The following is a 15,383-nucleotide window of genomic DNA, read 5'->3' as shown; positions in this document are numbered from 1 at the left end:
GACGTGATTTGCAAATGATGTAATAATAGCCTTACTAATGCCTGACTGTAGAAGTAGAATTTTAATTCACATTAGATTACTTCACTATGAATGCAATTTCATTCGCATTAAGTTACTTTGCATTGATTTAGGTACTACGAATTAAACTTGTCATGTGAACAGGGCAAAGGTCTCATTTTTCTTCTCAGTATACTAAATTAAATTTCTTGATTCTGTTCTCTTGCTCCTCCAAAATGGTGACATTATTCAAATATCTAAGATGAAACTTATGTGGAAACATCATCAGGTAGTGTAGATTTAAGTTTGTTGAAAACATGACCCCGAAGGCACGGTGGGGCCACGATTGGAGATCAAAGTTTAATGTAATATATGTGAAATAAATTATCCTTCATAATTATGTTTCAATTATATTTATAGATTGCTGATTCAGAAGTTGAATTCATGAAGTTGAGGATGGAGAATACTTTGAAAAGTATGTCTTATTTCCTATAATTATATAAATACATGTACTAATACAAATATGCAATACATAAAGGTTATTATTTTTAAACCCTGTTATTCAGAATAGTTTCAGTGTTGATAAATTGTAAATGGTTTCTATATACCGGTATGCAATTAAACAGAGAAGTTTGGACAAAGTTTTTCTATTTTTTACAGTTTTCTATAATTTTATGCTATAATCATAGCTTCATTATCAAAATAATGTGAATGAACAATATTCATTAGATTATGATGGAATGTACAGGTGTACAATGTAATGTGCTGGTGTATATTAAATGTACCACAACTGTGAATGTCCCCTTTAAAAAAAATCTTTTTTAGGAATAATCCAAACAATTATCATGAACAACTCCTTTAGTGTTGAAATGCCCAAATCAAAGCCTTTTCTCAGGAAATACTTTCACAGGAGGGAAAATCATCAAGGAAACTAAAAAGGGAACAGTTGTGACATCAGGGTAAGTAACAGTAATGCCTCATACGATAATATTGCATGATCTTTACGATAGGGATTTTGATGATATATTACAACATTCTGAATGTAAGCAATTTTTTATATCACTCAATACTCAGTATAAATTAACTGAAATATATCAGAGTTTGGTTATTGTACTCTTGATCTCAGCCAGCTAACCTCTCCTCTGGTATTTTATATTTTTTTTCAGACAAGGAAACTTGCCCTAATCATGTCAAAGCTATCTTGGATTGTGAAAGAGCACTGTTATTACAGTAACATTGAACCACGAAAAATAGGTGATCAGAAAAGATCATTTCAGAATTTATTAAAGATGTGTATTATTGTTCTCAATTGCACTAACACTGATTCAAGTGTTGACCCTGCTCTTCTACCAGGAATCTTGGTGCCATCAACAACTGATCTATTAGGGAATATCAATCGCATCCATGACATCATTTCATCAACGAAAGACCACAGAGGAAAACAATGGCATACAGGACATCACCTGGAACTCAAACCATCTGTTTATGTATTTAGATAGCGTTGACCTTTGTGAGAAAAGAAATTTTAAAAGGTATTTTCAATATGACTAATGCAGACATGCCAACATCAGAAAGTTGATCAGTCTCTTGATGAAGTATATCAATGGTATAGTGTTTTACTGATATGCATTAACTTGATTAACGTCATTAATATTGTCCATATTTAACCTATAAACCCCAAGTTTTCTCAAGGGTGTTAATGTTTATTTACTACTTGTATTTTTAGCTCACCTGAGCCAAACGATAAAGTGAGCTTTTCTGAATCAAAATTTGTCTGTTGTCGTCGTCATTGTTGTCGTTGTAAACTTTTCACATTTTCGTCTTCTTCTCAAGAACCACTGGGCCAATTTCAACCAAACTTGCTACAAAGTATCCTTGGGGAAAGAGGATTTAAGTTTCTTCAAATGGAGGGCCAGGCACTTTTCCAAGGGGAGATAATTATGAATAAGAGAAAAATTAATGATATTTTTAAAAAAATCTTCTTCTCAAGAACCACTGGGCCATGAAAGATGAAACTCAGGTGGAATCACCCTCAGGTAGTGTAGATTCAACTTTGTTCAAGTCATTACCCCTAGGGTTAGGGTGGGGCGAAAATGGCTGATCAAAGTTTTACATAGGAATATATGGGAAAAATCTTTTAAAATCTTCTTCTCGAGAACCATTAAGACAGGAAAGATGAAACTCGTGTGAAATCATCCTCATGTAGTGTAGATTCAGATTTGTTCAAATCATGACCCCGGGGTTAGGGTGGGGTCAAAATGGCCAACCAAAGTTTTACAAAGGAATATATAGGGAAACCTTTTAAAATCTTCTTTTCACGTACTTCAAAGCCATAATTAGTAATATTTATATGGAATCATACTCATGTAGTGTTGATTCTACTTCGTTCAAATCATGATCCCCTGGGGTGTTAAAAGTTAAAATTCAAGCCCCCCCCCTTTAGTAAACTTTCAGTTCTGATCTGATATTGCTTTTTCCTAGCCGATTTGCTCAGGTGAGCACTGTGGCCTCAGGCCTCTTGTCTTATATCCTATATGTTTTTAATTTACTAGTTGTGCACAGTTATTTCTTTGTTTGTGTGTTACAAACGTGTACCTCCAAATGTCATGGAGATAAATTATCTATTTTAACATACGGTACATGCAAGTCTGTTGACAGTCCCCATGATCCAATGTGTTTTTTATTATAAGCATTGTAACTATAACATTGTTGAGTTTATTTTTATCAAACTACAATATATTGCTAAATATTTCTATTGGTTTTCTCTGTGATCAGTGATAACTCTAAAAGTTAGTCAAGTTGATTATTTGATCATTCAACCGGAATCTTAATTTCACCAAGCAATAGGTCAGGAGCTTAGGAAGGCTTAATGCATGTAAATGTTGTGCTTCTGTCTTTAATTTTGATGTCAGTTGACAGGGACTATTGAAATTAATATAAGAGACCTTGTGTAATTTATTATTCTGCATTTTCTAATAATTTTAGGATAAATAGCACAGACAAACTTTTTTCAGAAATCAGCATTATTTCTCATAGATTTTCATTTAAATTGACAACCTGAATAATTTTGTCATAAAGTTAAAAAAATGTGCAAAATTTTGTATGGAATTATATAGAAGGCAAAATAAAATCTCAAATCCAAGCACCAAGGAAAACCTACGATTTCTTTATATTTCAGGGATTTATTATTTTTGTCATTGCAAATCAAAATTAGTCAAAAAATATATATCAACCCGCGCATCCATTTTTTGTTTGTGGTAAGTACCCTTAAATTGACCATTTCATTTTACAATGAATTGTAAATATAAGGAATTACTCTACTAACTAGACAGTGATTATGGTGTACACATATTATGGTTTTGATATTTATGACCTGAATATATTGTCGTACATATTTATATAATGACAGACAATGTACATCATTGAAAAGAACATGTATGAGTCTTAAAATCCAGAAAGAAAGAGCTGCAATGCAAGAAATTCCCTTGCTCAGAGACAATATTTTCTCAATTTTTAACGTTTATGGAAAAGTATGTTCTACATATGTAAAATCGTCTTTTCAGTAATGATATCTTTAACAGAGATGATTCATTAATTCTATTAAATTACTTATTTGTTGATATTTATTTTTAAAGTTATCTAATAAAGCATACTTAAGAGCAAAAAGATTTTGTTTTGGCAAAAAGAAGTGATTTTTATGCACGGCCAGGAATATTGCAGGCAACATAGTGTTTGTCATGTCTGTCTGCTGTATTTCTGTCACACTTTGCATTTAGCTCAGTTCAAATCTCAGTTTCAAAGAAACTCTCTATGATACATATGCTGATAGATATTAACGAGAGCTATGCAATTTTGTCAACATATTTTGACATTGACCCCATTTCTCTTAAATTAATGGTTAGCTCAGTTTTAAGCATACTATTCAAGATGGTGTTATCAAACTTCACTCTTTATTAAAAACTTCACTCTTTATTAAATACTGATGAGAGCCATTTAACTACATCACCATTTTTGACCTTGACCTTTTTGACCTTTACCTTACTTTTCATAAAGTAGTGTTTTGCTAAGTTTAAAAGATACCATAAAAGCAAAATTAGATGTTGAGCACTAAAACCAAATAAATGGTTTGTCTCATGATTTATTCAATCCGAGAAGTTGATTGCTCTGCTCGCTGGAGAAAAGTCGGTCGGAAGACCTACTCGTTGCTTGCAACGAGATCTCATCTAGTTATTTTTCTTCTTCCTGGGAAAATCTAGTCCACGAGTGATCTTGTAAACTTCACATCCGACTTAGGTAAAACCTTTTAAGGGTCAGTAGGGATGTTATGTAGATTTGCCGAACGAAGGTCCTTTTGCGCGCACGTGCTTTCAAGAGCGAGCACGTGCAACACGTTAAACAACCAATATAATGTATATTAACTTAACTTAAGCACTAGTTTTTCTTTTGTTACGGAGAAGCAAAGAAAAACAAATCATCAATTCTTAGGACATACAAAGATAAATGTGAAAGAAAAACAGTTTGTGTATCTCTCACTGCTGCCACAAAAGTTGAAATCTGTATTCAGAAGTCGGATCCCGACATGCATTCACGGAAAGACGCTTCACTTTTCTACCACACACCATGCACATGTTCAAATGTTTTATATTTTAACTTTTTATTACTAGTCATTTTCAACTTATTCTGTTTTGTTTTGTTACATACACTTTTATATACTAACAAACAATATAGAACATCCATATGTATTAATTGGAAAATCAATATTGCCCCCATAAGGGCAGAACGGATGTTGTATTTTTATTTTAAAAAACCCTATAATTGTCATGATTAAAATGACTTTGAATATATACTTTGTCAGAAAACTTTTCATGTATTGCAATATTAGGCATATTAAATGAAAATGATAAAAAAGAATAAAGGAAAAAAAAATCGCAGAAATCATAAGTTTTGCAAACTGAGAGTATAAAACAAAATAAACTGAAGAATGGTGTTCCATTTCAATCAAATGTAAGTAACTTACTGCGATATCATGAAATAGGTTATCCATTATTATGCATAGATGACTAAGAAAACTGCCTTTCCTGTATTGAAAAAATCCCAATAAGGACAAAATCAATAATTCATTGCAGTAATAATTCGAACTACTTATGTCGCAGTTAAATATTTTATGTATATTCATGTAAAATGGTACTCCACACTGTTTTGTATAAATTAGCCTATTCTTCTGAGTACTTTGTAACAAAAAGCTAAGACAAGTATCAGCATAACGTGTTATCAAAATTGTTAATGTCACCTCCACAGATAGGTGATTTTAAACAATGCAAAAGTGCTTTCTCCTTTTTTATAATTTTATGTGCATATTCTAAGTTTGATACCCTGAATTAATGCATTAACTCTTCTAAAATATTGATTTTTTTTTACCGAAACACTGTTCAAAACAAGTGTCTCATTTATGTCACAGTTTAGGTTGTTATCTTTTTCTACTAAACTGTGCACAATAAAAGGTAATCTGATTCACGGACGTCTGTACTCAAGAATTTACTTGTGAGTCCGCCATATTAGTTTTCGTTTATAAAGGCTTGCCTTTAGTTTTTGGGATTTTTGATTTTTTTAAAAGCTTTTTAGCGACAAAGACTGATCACAAATGTGGATCAAGACATTAGACAAGACAAATGTCCATCATGTCCATGGCACGTACCTCGATGTATGTTTATTTCTGGATTTTGATGACAACACTAAAACACTGGGTGGTAAAATGTGTAAGTTTATATTATGGATACTTTATTTGAAAGTTACTTATGTCTACAAGTAAAACATGCTTAGTTGAAGCTTTACGCAAACAATACGACCTAGTTTATATATTGGTACAGTCAATCTGTAAACATTAAAATGAGAATCTGTGAGTGTTGTACCATATTTTTGAAATTCGAGGGAGGGTAAAGAGTTTGGGTCGGGTTCTAAGGGATCATATAGAAAAAAATTATCAGCAAGAATGCTTCTTTCAAAATTGTGAAATTATAGAAAAAAATAAATTGCCAATCACCAAGGTTGGCACAATAGGTCAAAGACCTTATCAAAAAGAGCGTCTATAAAGAAGATTTTCCTGTTATATATTTCATTGCAAATCTTCGATTCCCTTTAATGGTCTCACTCTACTCTCAGGGAACATGATTTAAACAATTTAGATTCTACACTATCCCAATATGCCTCCACATGAGTTTTAACTCTTCTGGTCCAGTTTTTCTTGAGGAGATTCCATTGTAAAACTTTGACTCCCTTTTGTGCCAGCCTCTACATACACTACTGAAGGTAGCAACCAACAAGTTTTAGGTGTTCTGGCACAGTGGTTCTTGAGAAGAAATTTTTTTAATGTCACCATACTATTTTCTATTCTTGTAATTTCTTGATTATCTTCTAAATCTTTTACTAAATCACGAAATCTAAATCTCTTTATCTTTTACCCTTGTTTTAACAAACTAATGATAAGGTAAAAGATTGGAAGAAATGTACTATGCAGTTTAAAGGAGTTTGATACATTCAACCCAATTTCTACTCCAAAGGATAAGCTGGAAGGCTATTCATTCCCCGTGTACAACACAACGTCATGTCCCAGGAACCAATCAGAATGGAGAAATAGGTCATCTGACCTAAACTGTACAGAGAGTAATGGATACATGTGTATACCAAACGAGAACATTACACAACTGGTGGAGTTTTGTTACAGATATCCAAGGATTCCAATTGAAAAGAGTAAAAAAAATACTGGCAATTTAATCTTAAGCTTATTTAGGAGAAGCTTGGTTTGTAAATGGGGAAATGTAAATACTACACATGGCTGGAAACTTTATTTAAACAATAAAATACTTTCTTTGTTTGTTGTTACTGGAATGAACGGAAGCAGCTGTTGCAGAAAAAATACATAACCCGCGTAAGCGGGTTATGTTAATTTTTTCTGCAATAGCTGCGACCGTTCATTCCAGTAACAACAAACAAAGAAAGCATTTTATTGTTTATATTTATATCTGTTTAAATAATCAATAAAAGTAGGATTAAAAAGATTAATTATTGTATTAATGATGCGAACGTCTTTATATACGTTTCATTGATGGAACAGCCACTGATTAAGAAATCTGTACAGGCGACCTGCCTACTGTAGTTTATGCAGTGATGAACGCAATGGGGTTTCTTAAGAAATAAAGGAGAAAATATTCAGTGGATGTAAATATATCAAAATAAAATGATATTTAATATCTAAAGTTCAGCAAGTCATATAAATAATTTTAATATGATTTATAGACAACTTTAAAATATATTTTTCTTTTGTCTTTTGTCTCATGCCATTGAGTAAATCCATATAACTTATTATAATAACATGAGTATATGGAATTCAATATAGATTTAAACTTTTGTATAGGTATATGTCTGATACTGAAGAAAACAACGTCTCTTGTTGAAGCCTACAGCTGTAAACAATTTAGAAATGGGTGTCCAGATAAGCTGTACTGGAGCAATGAAGTATTCAAATGTACGTGCATTGTATAATCTAAAATTAATTTTTCTTAAATCAAAATGTATCATAATACAATTTGTAAATAAAAAGTATATCAATTAATATTGCCCATAAGATTAACTTATCTCGATAAATTATCATTGATTTCCTTTCCTTTAAAATAACATCATTTATTTAAAACATTTCTACACAGGCATATAAAAAAATTCTTGAGTTTTAATCAAAGGAGAGAAAATTATATAATAAAAATGTGCAAATTTCTGAGGGAAAAACACGTGTACAAAATTTCGTTAAGACATATATTTATAACAGAATACAGATTTTGTCAAGACGTTTCATCTTGAAAACTGCATATGTAAAAAATTAGTGCTACATGTATTTCAATACAGTTTAGAAACAGGCCTAGAACTGCCCCATCCCGCTCCAATCTAATAACAATACAGAATTCCATATGATCTTGAACACTCAGCTATGTGTGTCTCAAATTAACATATTTGAATCCCATGTGATCTTGAACACTCAGCCATGTTTGTCTCAAATTACGTATTTTTCAAAATCTAATTGACTTACCCATTGAAGACGAAAATTTCTGATTTATGAGACAATGAGAAAACATTTAATTGAAGGCTATGTATCTGTTCATTCATTTTCAGATCAAAGCTGTCTATCTATTGGAAATGGATGCTTTCTTGCTGAGCCTCCGTGTAATGAACAGGGGTATGTGATTAGTTTACTTACCCAAGAAGGTTACATAAACTTCTCTTTTCAAAAAATGCCCGATGTTTATGGGGGACCAATTTTTGTGGATTTCATGGGTCACCCTTATCCATGAATTTACATCCCCCAAAACATTTATTTTATAAACATATTTATTTATTGAATCCTCTGTATATATGAGTTACCCACGAAATCACATCCCCACAAACCAACAAAATTTTGCTTACCTATGAACATTGACCCAAATGTATTAAAACTAGAGGTACAACAATGAGCTCACTAAATAATACCCCGCCTCCCATATGAATATTATGGCAGTATCCATGTTTTGCTCTGGAAAATTTAAAAATATATGTCAGATGAAAAAGTAAAATAGTATGTGCACAATGGCATTATGTAATAAAGATTCTGTGAACGTTTCATTAAATTTCCTTCAGTGGTATGAGAGGAGTAGCGTAACAGACGGATTGACGTACAGACAGACAGACGGGCGTACAGAAATAATAGAAATGATTACTATATACCCTCCACTTTTCAAGCGGGGGTATAAGGAATTTGCAGTAGATATATTTGTCTTTGGTTGTTTGTTAACTCTAAATAAGTTTTTATAACACAAGATCTATCTTATTGTCCCTTAAGTGAGGATTATGACAAGCATTTTGTACACCTTATGATTAATTTATCGATTAATGGGCGAGAAGTTCCGACGACATGAAAAAAAAATTCATCATTACAAAAAAAAAAAAAAAACAAAAAAAAAACAACAACAACAACAAAAATAGTCATCTTTTAGAGGAAATAACCCCAAAAGTGTGATTATCATCCTATTATTTGTCTCAAAAATTTCTAATTCACTTTTCTAGACATTTCAAACCTTATTTTTCTTCTTTTAATGCTAAATGTCATATCGACTAAAAATAGTTCATATAAATGAAGATCTTGTATATTATGAAGATTTAAATTTCTTCCAATCTTGACCTAATTTGAGTAATAAGCAGTGAAAATTCAAAGGTTTTTTGTTATAAAAATAAAATTTACAGACTCCAGATTAACTGTAAAATTTGAAATTTTTTTGTATACAAGGAAAATATTGTAAAATTCCACAGAATTTCTATCTCTTTTTTTTTAAATCTTATTTAAAAAACAGTTGAATTTTAATATAAATAATTCAGTTTCACCAACCTCAAAACATTCTTTGTCATGTAATGAATATTAAGACAGTCTCAAATATCCAGAGTTGACTGATTTATGATTCATTTCTGCTCTTATAAAGAAAATGATATGTTTGCTTTTAAATAGAATTACAACAATTGGACCAACAGAAACCAAGAGTACCGCCGTGACAGGGGATATCGATGAAAACAATACATGGGTTTGGGTCCTAGTAATGGGCGTATTTATGTTATTTTTTCTCATTGCTGCCTGTGTGCCAGTAATCATTATCAGAAGAGGAAAACAAAAGACTTTCGTCGGTATGAAAATAATGTATATACGAAAAAAATAGGACATTGAAAGCCTTCAACAAAACGACTCTCATTCATCTCTACTAGATGTACCTTTATTAAAATCTTAATGTAATTTTTCATCATAATACATTTTTTGTCTGAATTTGTCTTCTATTCAATGCATCTAAGAAAAAAAATAAATCTCTAGTTTAAATACTTATATACTTTATAATCAAACGGATAAATATTTGTTACACAATGTTATTAATCTACTATTTAGCATATTGTTTTTTTTTAATTCAGTGGCTAAGCTTCACAAGAGGAAGGATGACATCCAAACTAGTTCACATAGCTTAAAAGAAAGAGAACTGAATGCCATGGGTAAATATTCCCCTATCATGTCTTATACTTTATAAAACCACGAAAGTGAAATTACAGCGACATGTGTATGAGGGGCATTAATCACGGACCCATGAAAGCTCCTTAAGTCTCAGGTGTTATAGAGGAGTAATAAACAACTCTTGACTGGTTATCCTGCCTTTTATATAATTGCTCAAGGGGAGGGAACATTCCGTAATTAATTTTAGTTTGAAAACAAAGCTTGTAAATTTGAATGAAAAATTCAAAATCAACCAAAATACATCCAATAACTAACAAGGCCTTTATAATCGCAACAGAATTTACTAAATTTTTAATTTAACCGAGGCTACTGGCATTCCTTAATATCAATACTTCTCTGTTAGTCGATTGTCTCCGTTGAAAAATGATAATAATTTGAAAAAAAAATAATTTGATGAATGTAATGTCCTTTTTTATGAAAAGAGAATCTGATTTGTAATAGAAGTAATGTGAAATCATATTTATTTGCAGAAAGAATTCCTTTCATAGAATTTGAAGGTGAAAGACGGGAATGTGAAGAAACCCAAGGTATTGATGCTGAAATTTTATTTTTAACGGCAGATACAGAAACCTTGGTCAAAGAACATATTTTTGGTGAAATATATATCAGTTTGTATCTTTCCAATTCATAGAGAAAATACAAACTTTAATGACATTTTAATTGGAAGATTATATTTAATAAGGAGAGTCAGAGAAAAGAAAACATGTTGAGCAAAAAAAAAAAAAATGGCATGTAGCCACAGAGAAGCAAAATCTAAAAGGGAATATGTTTGTGGTGGAATGATATTTCAAAATTTTATACAATGACAGAATTTTTTGCAAATCTGCACATGCAGTTATTAAATTTAAAATCGTAGAATCTACCTACTTAAATACTATTACTCGGGGAATATTTCCGTTCTGATATACTTCAACTTTTCAATAAAGGTCTCAAAATATACACCGGGTATTTTTAGCAAATTTTACACCTTCCCTAAACAAACTTTGTCTAGAAATTAAGATAGAAATTGAGATATGTTACAGAAGTAATGATAATATTTACACAGTTTTTTTTTTACCTGTGATTCACATATTTTTACCAATATTTCAAAATTAACATCAGTGACCTCAATTTTTTTTCTTTCATTATTTTAAACTACTCGATACTTTTGACTGATCAGCATTTAAGTCATAAAAAAGTTTTATACCGAAAATATTCTATTCTATTGCCTTTTTAGATTTTAAATACCACACACATGCCCCTTTTTAGTGCAAAATGCCACACAATAACACGCATTAACGCAATAATTTGCAAAAGGACAAGATAGGGTAAGAGCCTAATCTGGCCCCCTATTTGATATAAAAAACAGAACACTGGTAAAATTGTGATAGCGTGTAGTTAAAACGTAAAAATTATGCTTACTTTAAGACAAGCACTAAATTTTGATTCAAAGCTTACACGAAAGCCACTAGAGGGTGCAGAAATAGGACATTTTTCCGAATTTCCTCAATTTTGGTGGAATTTCATCATATTTGAGATACACTTCTCTTCGGTAAACATAGCACACGCTTGCCTATCTGAGATTTTTACACATATACTGCATCTGATATCAGAGTATAAAATATACACTGTATAAATTTGGTAGATAGGCAAGCGTGTGCTCTATGTTTTCCGAAAGAAAATATGCTGTAAAATTAATGAAAATTTAAATAAAAATGAGAAATTCCGAAAATTGACTGATTTCCAGAGCTCATTGTGACCCCTGTATTTTTTTAATCTTAAAACCAAAACTCATTTTGTGGCAGGGCTGAAAACAGGTTTACATGGATAAACTGTTGGATCATTCTGAAAGACACCCAAAATAGGGGGCCAAATAATGGTCTTACCCTATCTTGTCCTATGTTCAAAGTAAATATCATTCAAACTATTTAATGTAAAATACGATTCTATTTTTGCCATCGTTACATCTGATGAAATAATATCTAAAAAGGTTATAATAATTAACTAAAGAGTTAAAGGTCAAGTGCAAAAAGTCAACTTAATTGTACCGTAGATCAGTAAGAGACAAACTGACCCACTGTTTTTTCCGCGCTTGTGAGTCATATTATGTGAGTACTCATCCAAGATATACTTCTAAAAAAATCCTTAATTTAACAAATGTAACCAGTGACATACCTTAAATGTTGATATGAATTATATAAATATAATTTCAATATGGAAAATGATAAATACATTTCACCACATATCATATTATATTATAATAACTGGATATTCTTATCAATTGCTCTAAAAGTCTTTTACAAATGTTATACATGCATATTTACAAGCCTAAAAACTTATTTATACATCTGAATCAGCTTATGTTTATATGACAAACCTGGAAACATATCAAAGTCTTCCTAAATTGAAGACGTTTTTTCTTTAGGCGAAAAGGACAGAGAACAAAAAAAGCTTGGGGAAGAGAAGTCTGATGATAATGCCTTGTCAGATTGTATAATGGATGAACAGGATGACACACTAGGCCTAAGCATAGATGAAACCAGCAAGATGGCAGACTCCTCATTGGAAGATATTAGCAAAGAAGAATATTCCTCATTGAACAAAGACGTTTCGAGCGGGATAAACAGTTATCTAAAACAGCAGGGAGACGGTGATAGAATCAGTTCAGAAAAGCATGAGATAGGTGAGATTGAACGTTGTTTGAGATTACAATACTGGAATTTCATATTACATTTCCTTGAATTTTACTTAAAAGGACAATGCGGCTGCAAATCGTTTGCTTTTTCATTCAAATTTACGCAAAATATCATTAAGAAATAAGGTAAAAAGTTGAAGTAAGCAGTTTGAGAAAAATAGATATTCTCTCTTCATACTTAATGACATAATTAAAATCTGCCGGAAAATCAATTGTCGTACAATTTAGATCTTTTTACTTGTACCACGTGAATTCTAAAATGACACGTGCATACAACATAGGGTTTACAAATACATGTACGAGGGTTTTTCTATATATATTGTGTATTGTACGATATCTCAAAAGCATTCGATTGAAAAAGTCAAATGGACATTTCATTCCTTCGAAGTATTCTCCGTGATTTGAAATACACAATTTTTTTATCTCTAAATCCATTTATGAAATGCGTCACGGAACGCTGATTTAGGTTTACCTATGAGGTATGTGATGGAGCATTATCATGAAGAAGGTGGACATACCTAAATCCCGACACAAGACGTCGTTTCTGATAATATTTCTTGAGCTTTTTCAGTACATCTCGGTAATACCGACCTGTAACACTTTTGCCCTTCGGCACCGGAATTTGTACGGCTGAAATATCTCCAGAGAAGAATATGCAATAACCCAGCAGGCATTTCAACGTTGATTCAACGTTGAATCAACGTTGAATTTTGGTTGCATATGAAAGTTGAGGCAACGTTGAGATATAACGTTGTTTCACCGTCAATTTTCACCGTTGAATAAACGTTGAAAACGGGTTGAAGTTTTGGTTGATTTATGGTTGATTTTCAATTGAAAATGAAAGTTGAGGCAACGTTGAAGCTGTTTCAACGTCAAATATCAACATTGAACAAAAGTGAACATTGGTTGAAATAAGGTTGAGATTTGGTTGAAATTTTTCTGTTGTACAAACTTTGATATTTGGTTGAAATCACGTTGAATTAATATTACATTTTGCTTATATTAACAAATACATTTCAAATTCTAAGCAAAAAAATTATTCAAGTTGCGTAATATTTATATAAGTTGTAATCCAGTATTATGACTGTGAGAGAATTTATTTTACATGTATTTTTAAGACAAACATAATTTCGGAATCAATCATTGAATCACAAAAATCTCTGCTTGACTAAAATTTATATTCCTAGTGAAAAGTGGGTCACAGTAATCACATCCAGGTCTTTCAAAGTACGCGTCTGCCTTACACTACTAAGTTCGATAAAGTGGCGGATCCCTTGATTTTAATCACGCATACAGTTAAGTCCCACGAATGAAAGAAATGAACAGCTCAGAGAATCCATCCTCTAAAGCAAAAGCCTATTGATAAAAAAAATAAAGATGTTAAAGCCATTTGTTTGATAAAATGTACGTAACACTTTATTTCAAGCGATAAAAATACATATACATGAATGTTTTTAAAAAATCAGACAAAGGAATATATTCCGATCCGCTACTTGGATTTAATTAACATGATTAAAAGAATTAAAGTTGACTTCATGTTAAAATTCGTATGAGTATGCTTGTAAATAATAATAACCGAAGAAAAATGTTATAGACATACATATACATAGTGTACTTACAAAATGTTGCACTCCTTTGAATAATTTTCACGGGCGAAGAATCTGATGCAATCAAGGCTGACTATACAATCAATTCCCTGCACCACTGCTTGATTGAACCTTACGACGAACTACAATTAGTTAAATTGTATAATATTTCAGTATACTGGCTTATATTTCATAATCAAATGAATATCAACAAAACACATAATACACGAACCAAGGATGTGCATTTCACGCAGATTTCAAATATACTTATAAAACAAGAATTAATTGATGAACAGATACTTAAAAAAGCTTAATTTCTTAAATTCATTAAGAGGAATTAATACCTACTGAGCAGAAATTGATATTCCAGCCGTAATCCTTTGTGTATATAGCTTGAAAACACATTAAATATGATCAGCAAGGAGACGCGCACTTCTTGTCCATCAGTTGAATTCAAATTTTGACCTAGATAAGCTGCAAACAGCTATACTCTGCACAGCAAGAAAATTGCATAACAAGGTTATCCTGACACCCAAACTGACCAACTAAGCGAGAGGCACTCCTTATCTAATATCTGTAAGGTTTTTGGGAGTGGATCTTAAGTAATGCAACTTGATTAGGGTTAATTGTCAGTGGGAACATTCTTATGTAATTATAATAATTTCTTTTATATTTTTTGAAAAGAAAGATTATAAAATTAATTTAATGCACACAACAAAAGCACAATCTAATAAAATAAAACTTCTTAAATTCGCTCTGTACATATGATCTGTGCAATAGTATACGGCACGGATCTATATCAGTCTAATTTTAAGAACATTAATTCGGAATAATTATTTTTTTTAATTCTATAGTAACATGGAGTTACAGTGTGATGTTGGATAAAGATATTATTATTTATTAAAAGCTTATATTTAACATATTTTATAAATATGTAAAAAAGAATAGCATTCACAATTTGTTAAAAAGATAATAACATTTTTTGAAATATAATTATAATGAAGTGTTAAATGTAGATGCCATGAATCGTGTAAATTCATATCTAAAATTTTATACG

General features: G+C 31.3%; 1 protein-coding gene and 2 long non-coding RNA genes across 3 annotated transcripts; 2 read left to right on the top strand and 1 right to left on the bottom strand.

Moving 5' to 3' along the window:
- The first annotated feature begins 417 nt into the window (after positions 1 to 417).
- On the top strand, positions 418 to 1,410 carry LOC134270867 (uncharacterized). The gene is made up of 3 exons (XR_009992904.1): positions 418 to 472; positions 823 to 956; positions 1,164 to 1,410. It is a non-coding gene; the product is annotated as an uncharacterized LOC134270867 (long non-coding RNA).
- A 4,142-nt stretch (positions 1,411 to 5,552) lies between these two features.
- On the top strand, positions 5,553 to 13,262 carry LOC134270853 (uncharacterized). Its single transcript, XM_062753102.1, has 9 exons — positions 5,553 to 5,753; positions 6,555 to 6,744; positions 7,409 to 7,519; positions 8,158 to 8,221; positions 9,521 to 9,693; positions 9,970 to 10,047; positions 10,537 to 10,593; positions 12,471 to 12,728; positions 13,207 to 13,262. Exons 1-9 carry the CDS (start codon positions 5,667 to 5,669, stop codon positions 13,260 to 13,262), a joined length of 1,074 nt encoding a protein of 357 aa, XP_062609086.1. The 5' UTR covers positions 5,553 to 5,666.
- A 529-nt stretch (positions 13,263 to 13,791) lies between these two features.
- On the bottom strand, positions 13,792 to 14,840 carry LOC134270863 (uncharacterized). Its single transcript, XR_009992902.1, has 3 exons — positions 14,675 to 14,840; positions 14,360 to 14,469; positions 13,792 to 14,096 (listed from the first exon to the last, which is right to left on the bottom strand). It is a non-coding gene; the product is annotated as an uncharacterized LOC134270863 (long non-coding RNA).
- Positions 14,841 to 15,383: the final 543 nt, after the last annotated feature.

Source organism: Saccostrea cucullata, unplaced genomic scaffold (genome assembly GCF_032062105.1).
Source record: "Saccostrea cucullata isolate Sc308-1 unplaced genomic scaffold, CSIRO_AGI_Scuc_v1 ctg1414, whole genome shotgun sequence".
Classification (NCBI taxonomy): domain Eukaryota; kingdom Metazoa; phylum Mollusca; class Bivalvia; order Ostreida; family Ostreidae; genus Saccostrea; species Saccostrea cuccullata.
Note: the sequence above shows the minus strand (reverse complement) of the source record. Positions and strands in the feature narration are given on the sequence as shown.

Excerpts from the sequence above, each read along its gene's own strand:
- LOC134270853 (XM_062753102.1), top strand. The coding sequence starts at position 5,667 with ATGTCCATCATGTCCATGGCACGTACCTCGATGTATGTTTATTTCTGG. Across the intron at positions 9,694-9,969 it reads AAAACAAAAGACTTTCGTCG|TGGCTAAGCTTCACAAGAGG; the intron begins GTATGAAAATAA and ends TTTTTAATTCAG. Across the intron at positions 12,729-13,206 it reads TTCAGAAAAGCATGAGATAG|GTTTACCTATGAGGTATGTG; the intron begins GTGAGATTGAAC and ends ACGCTGATTTAG.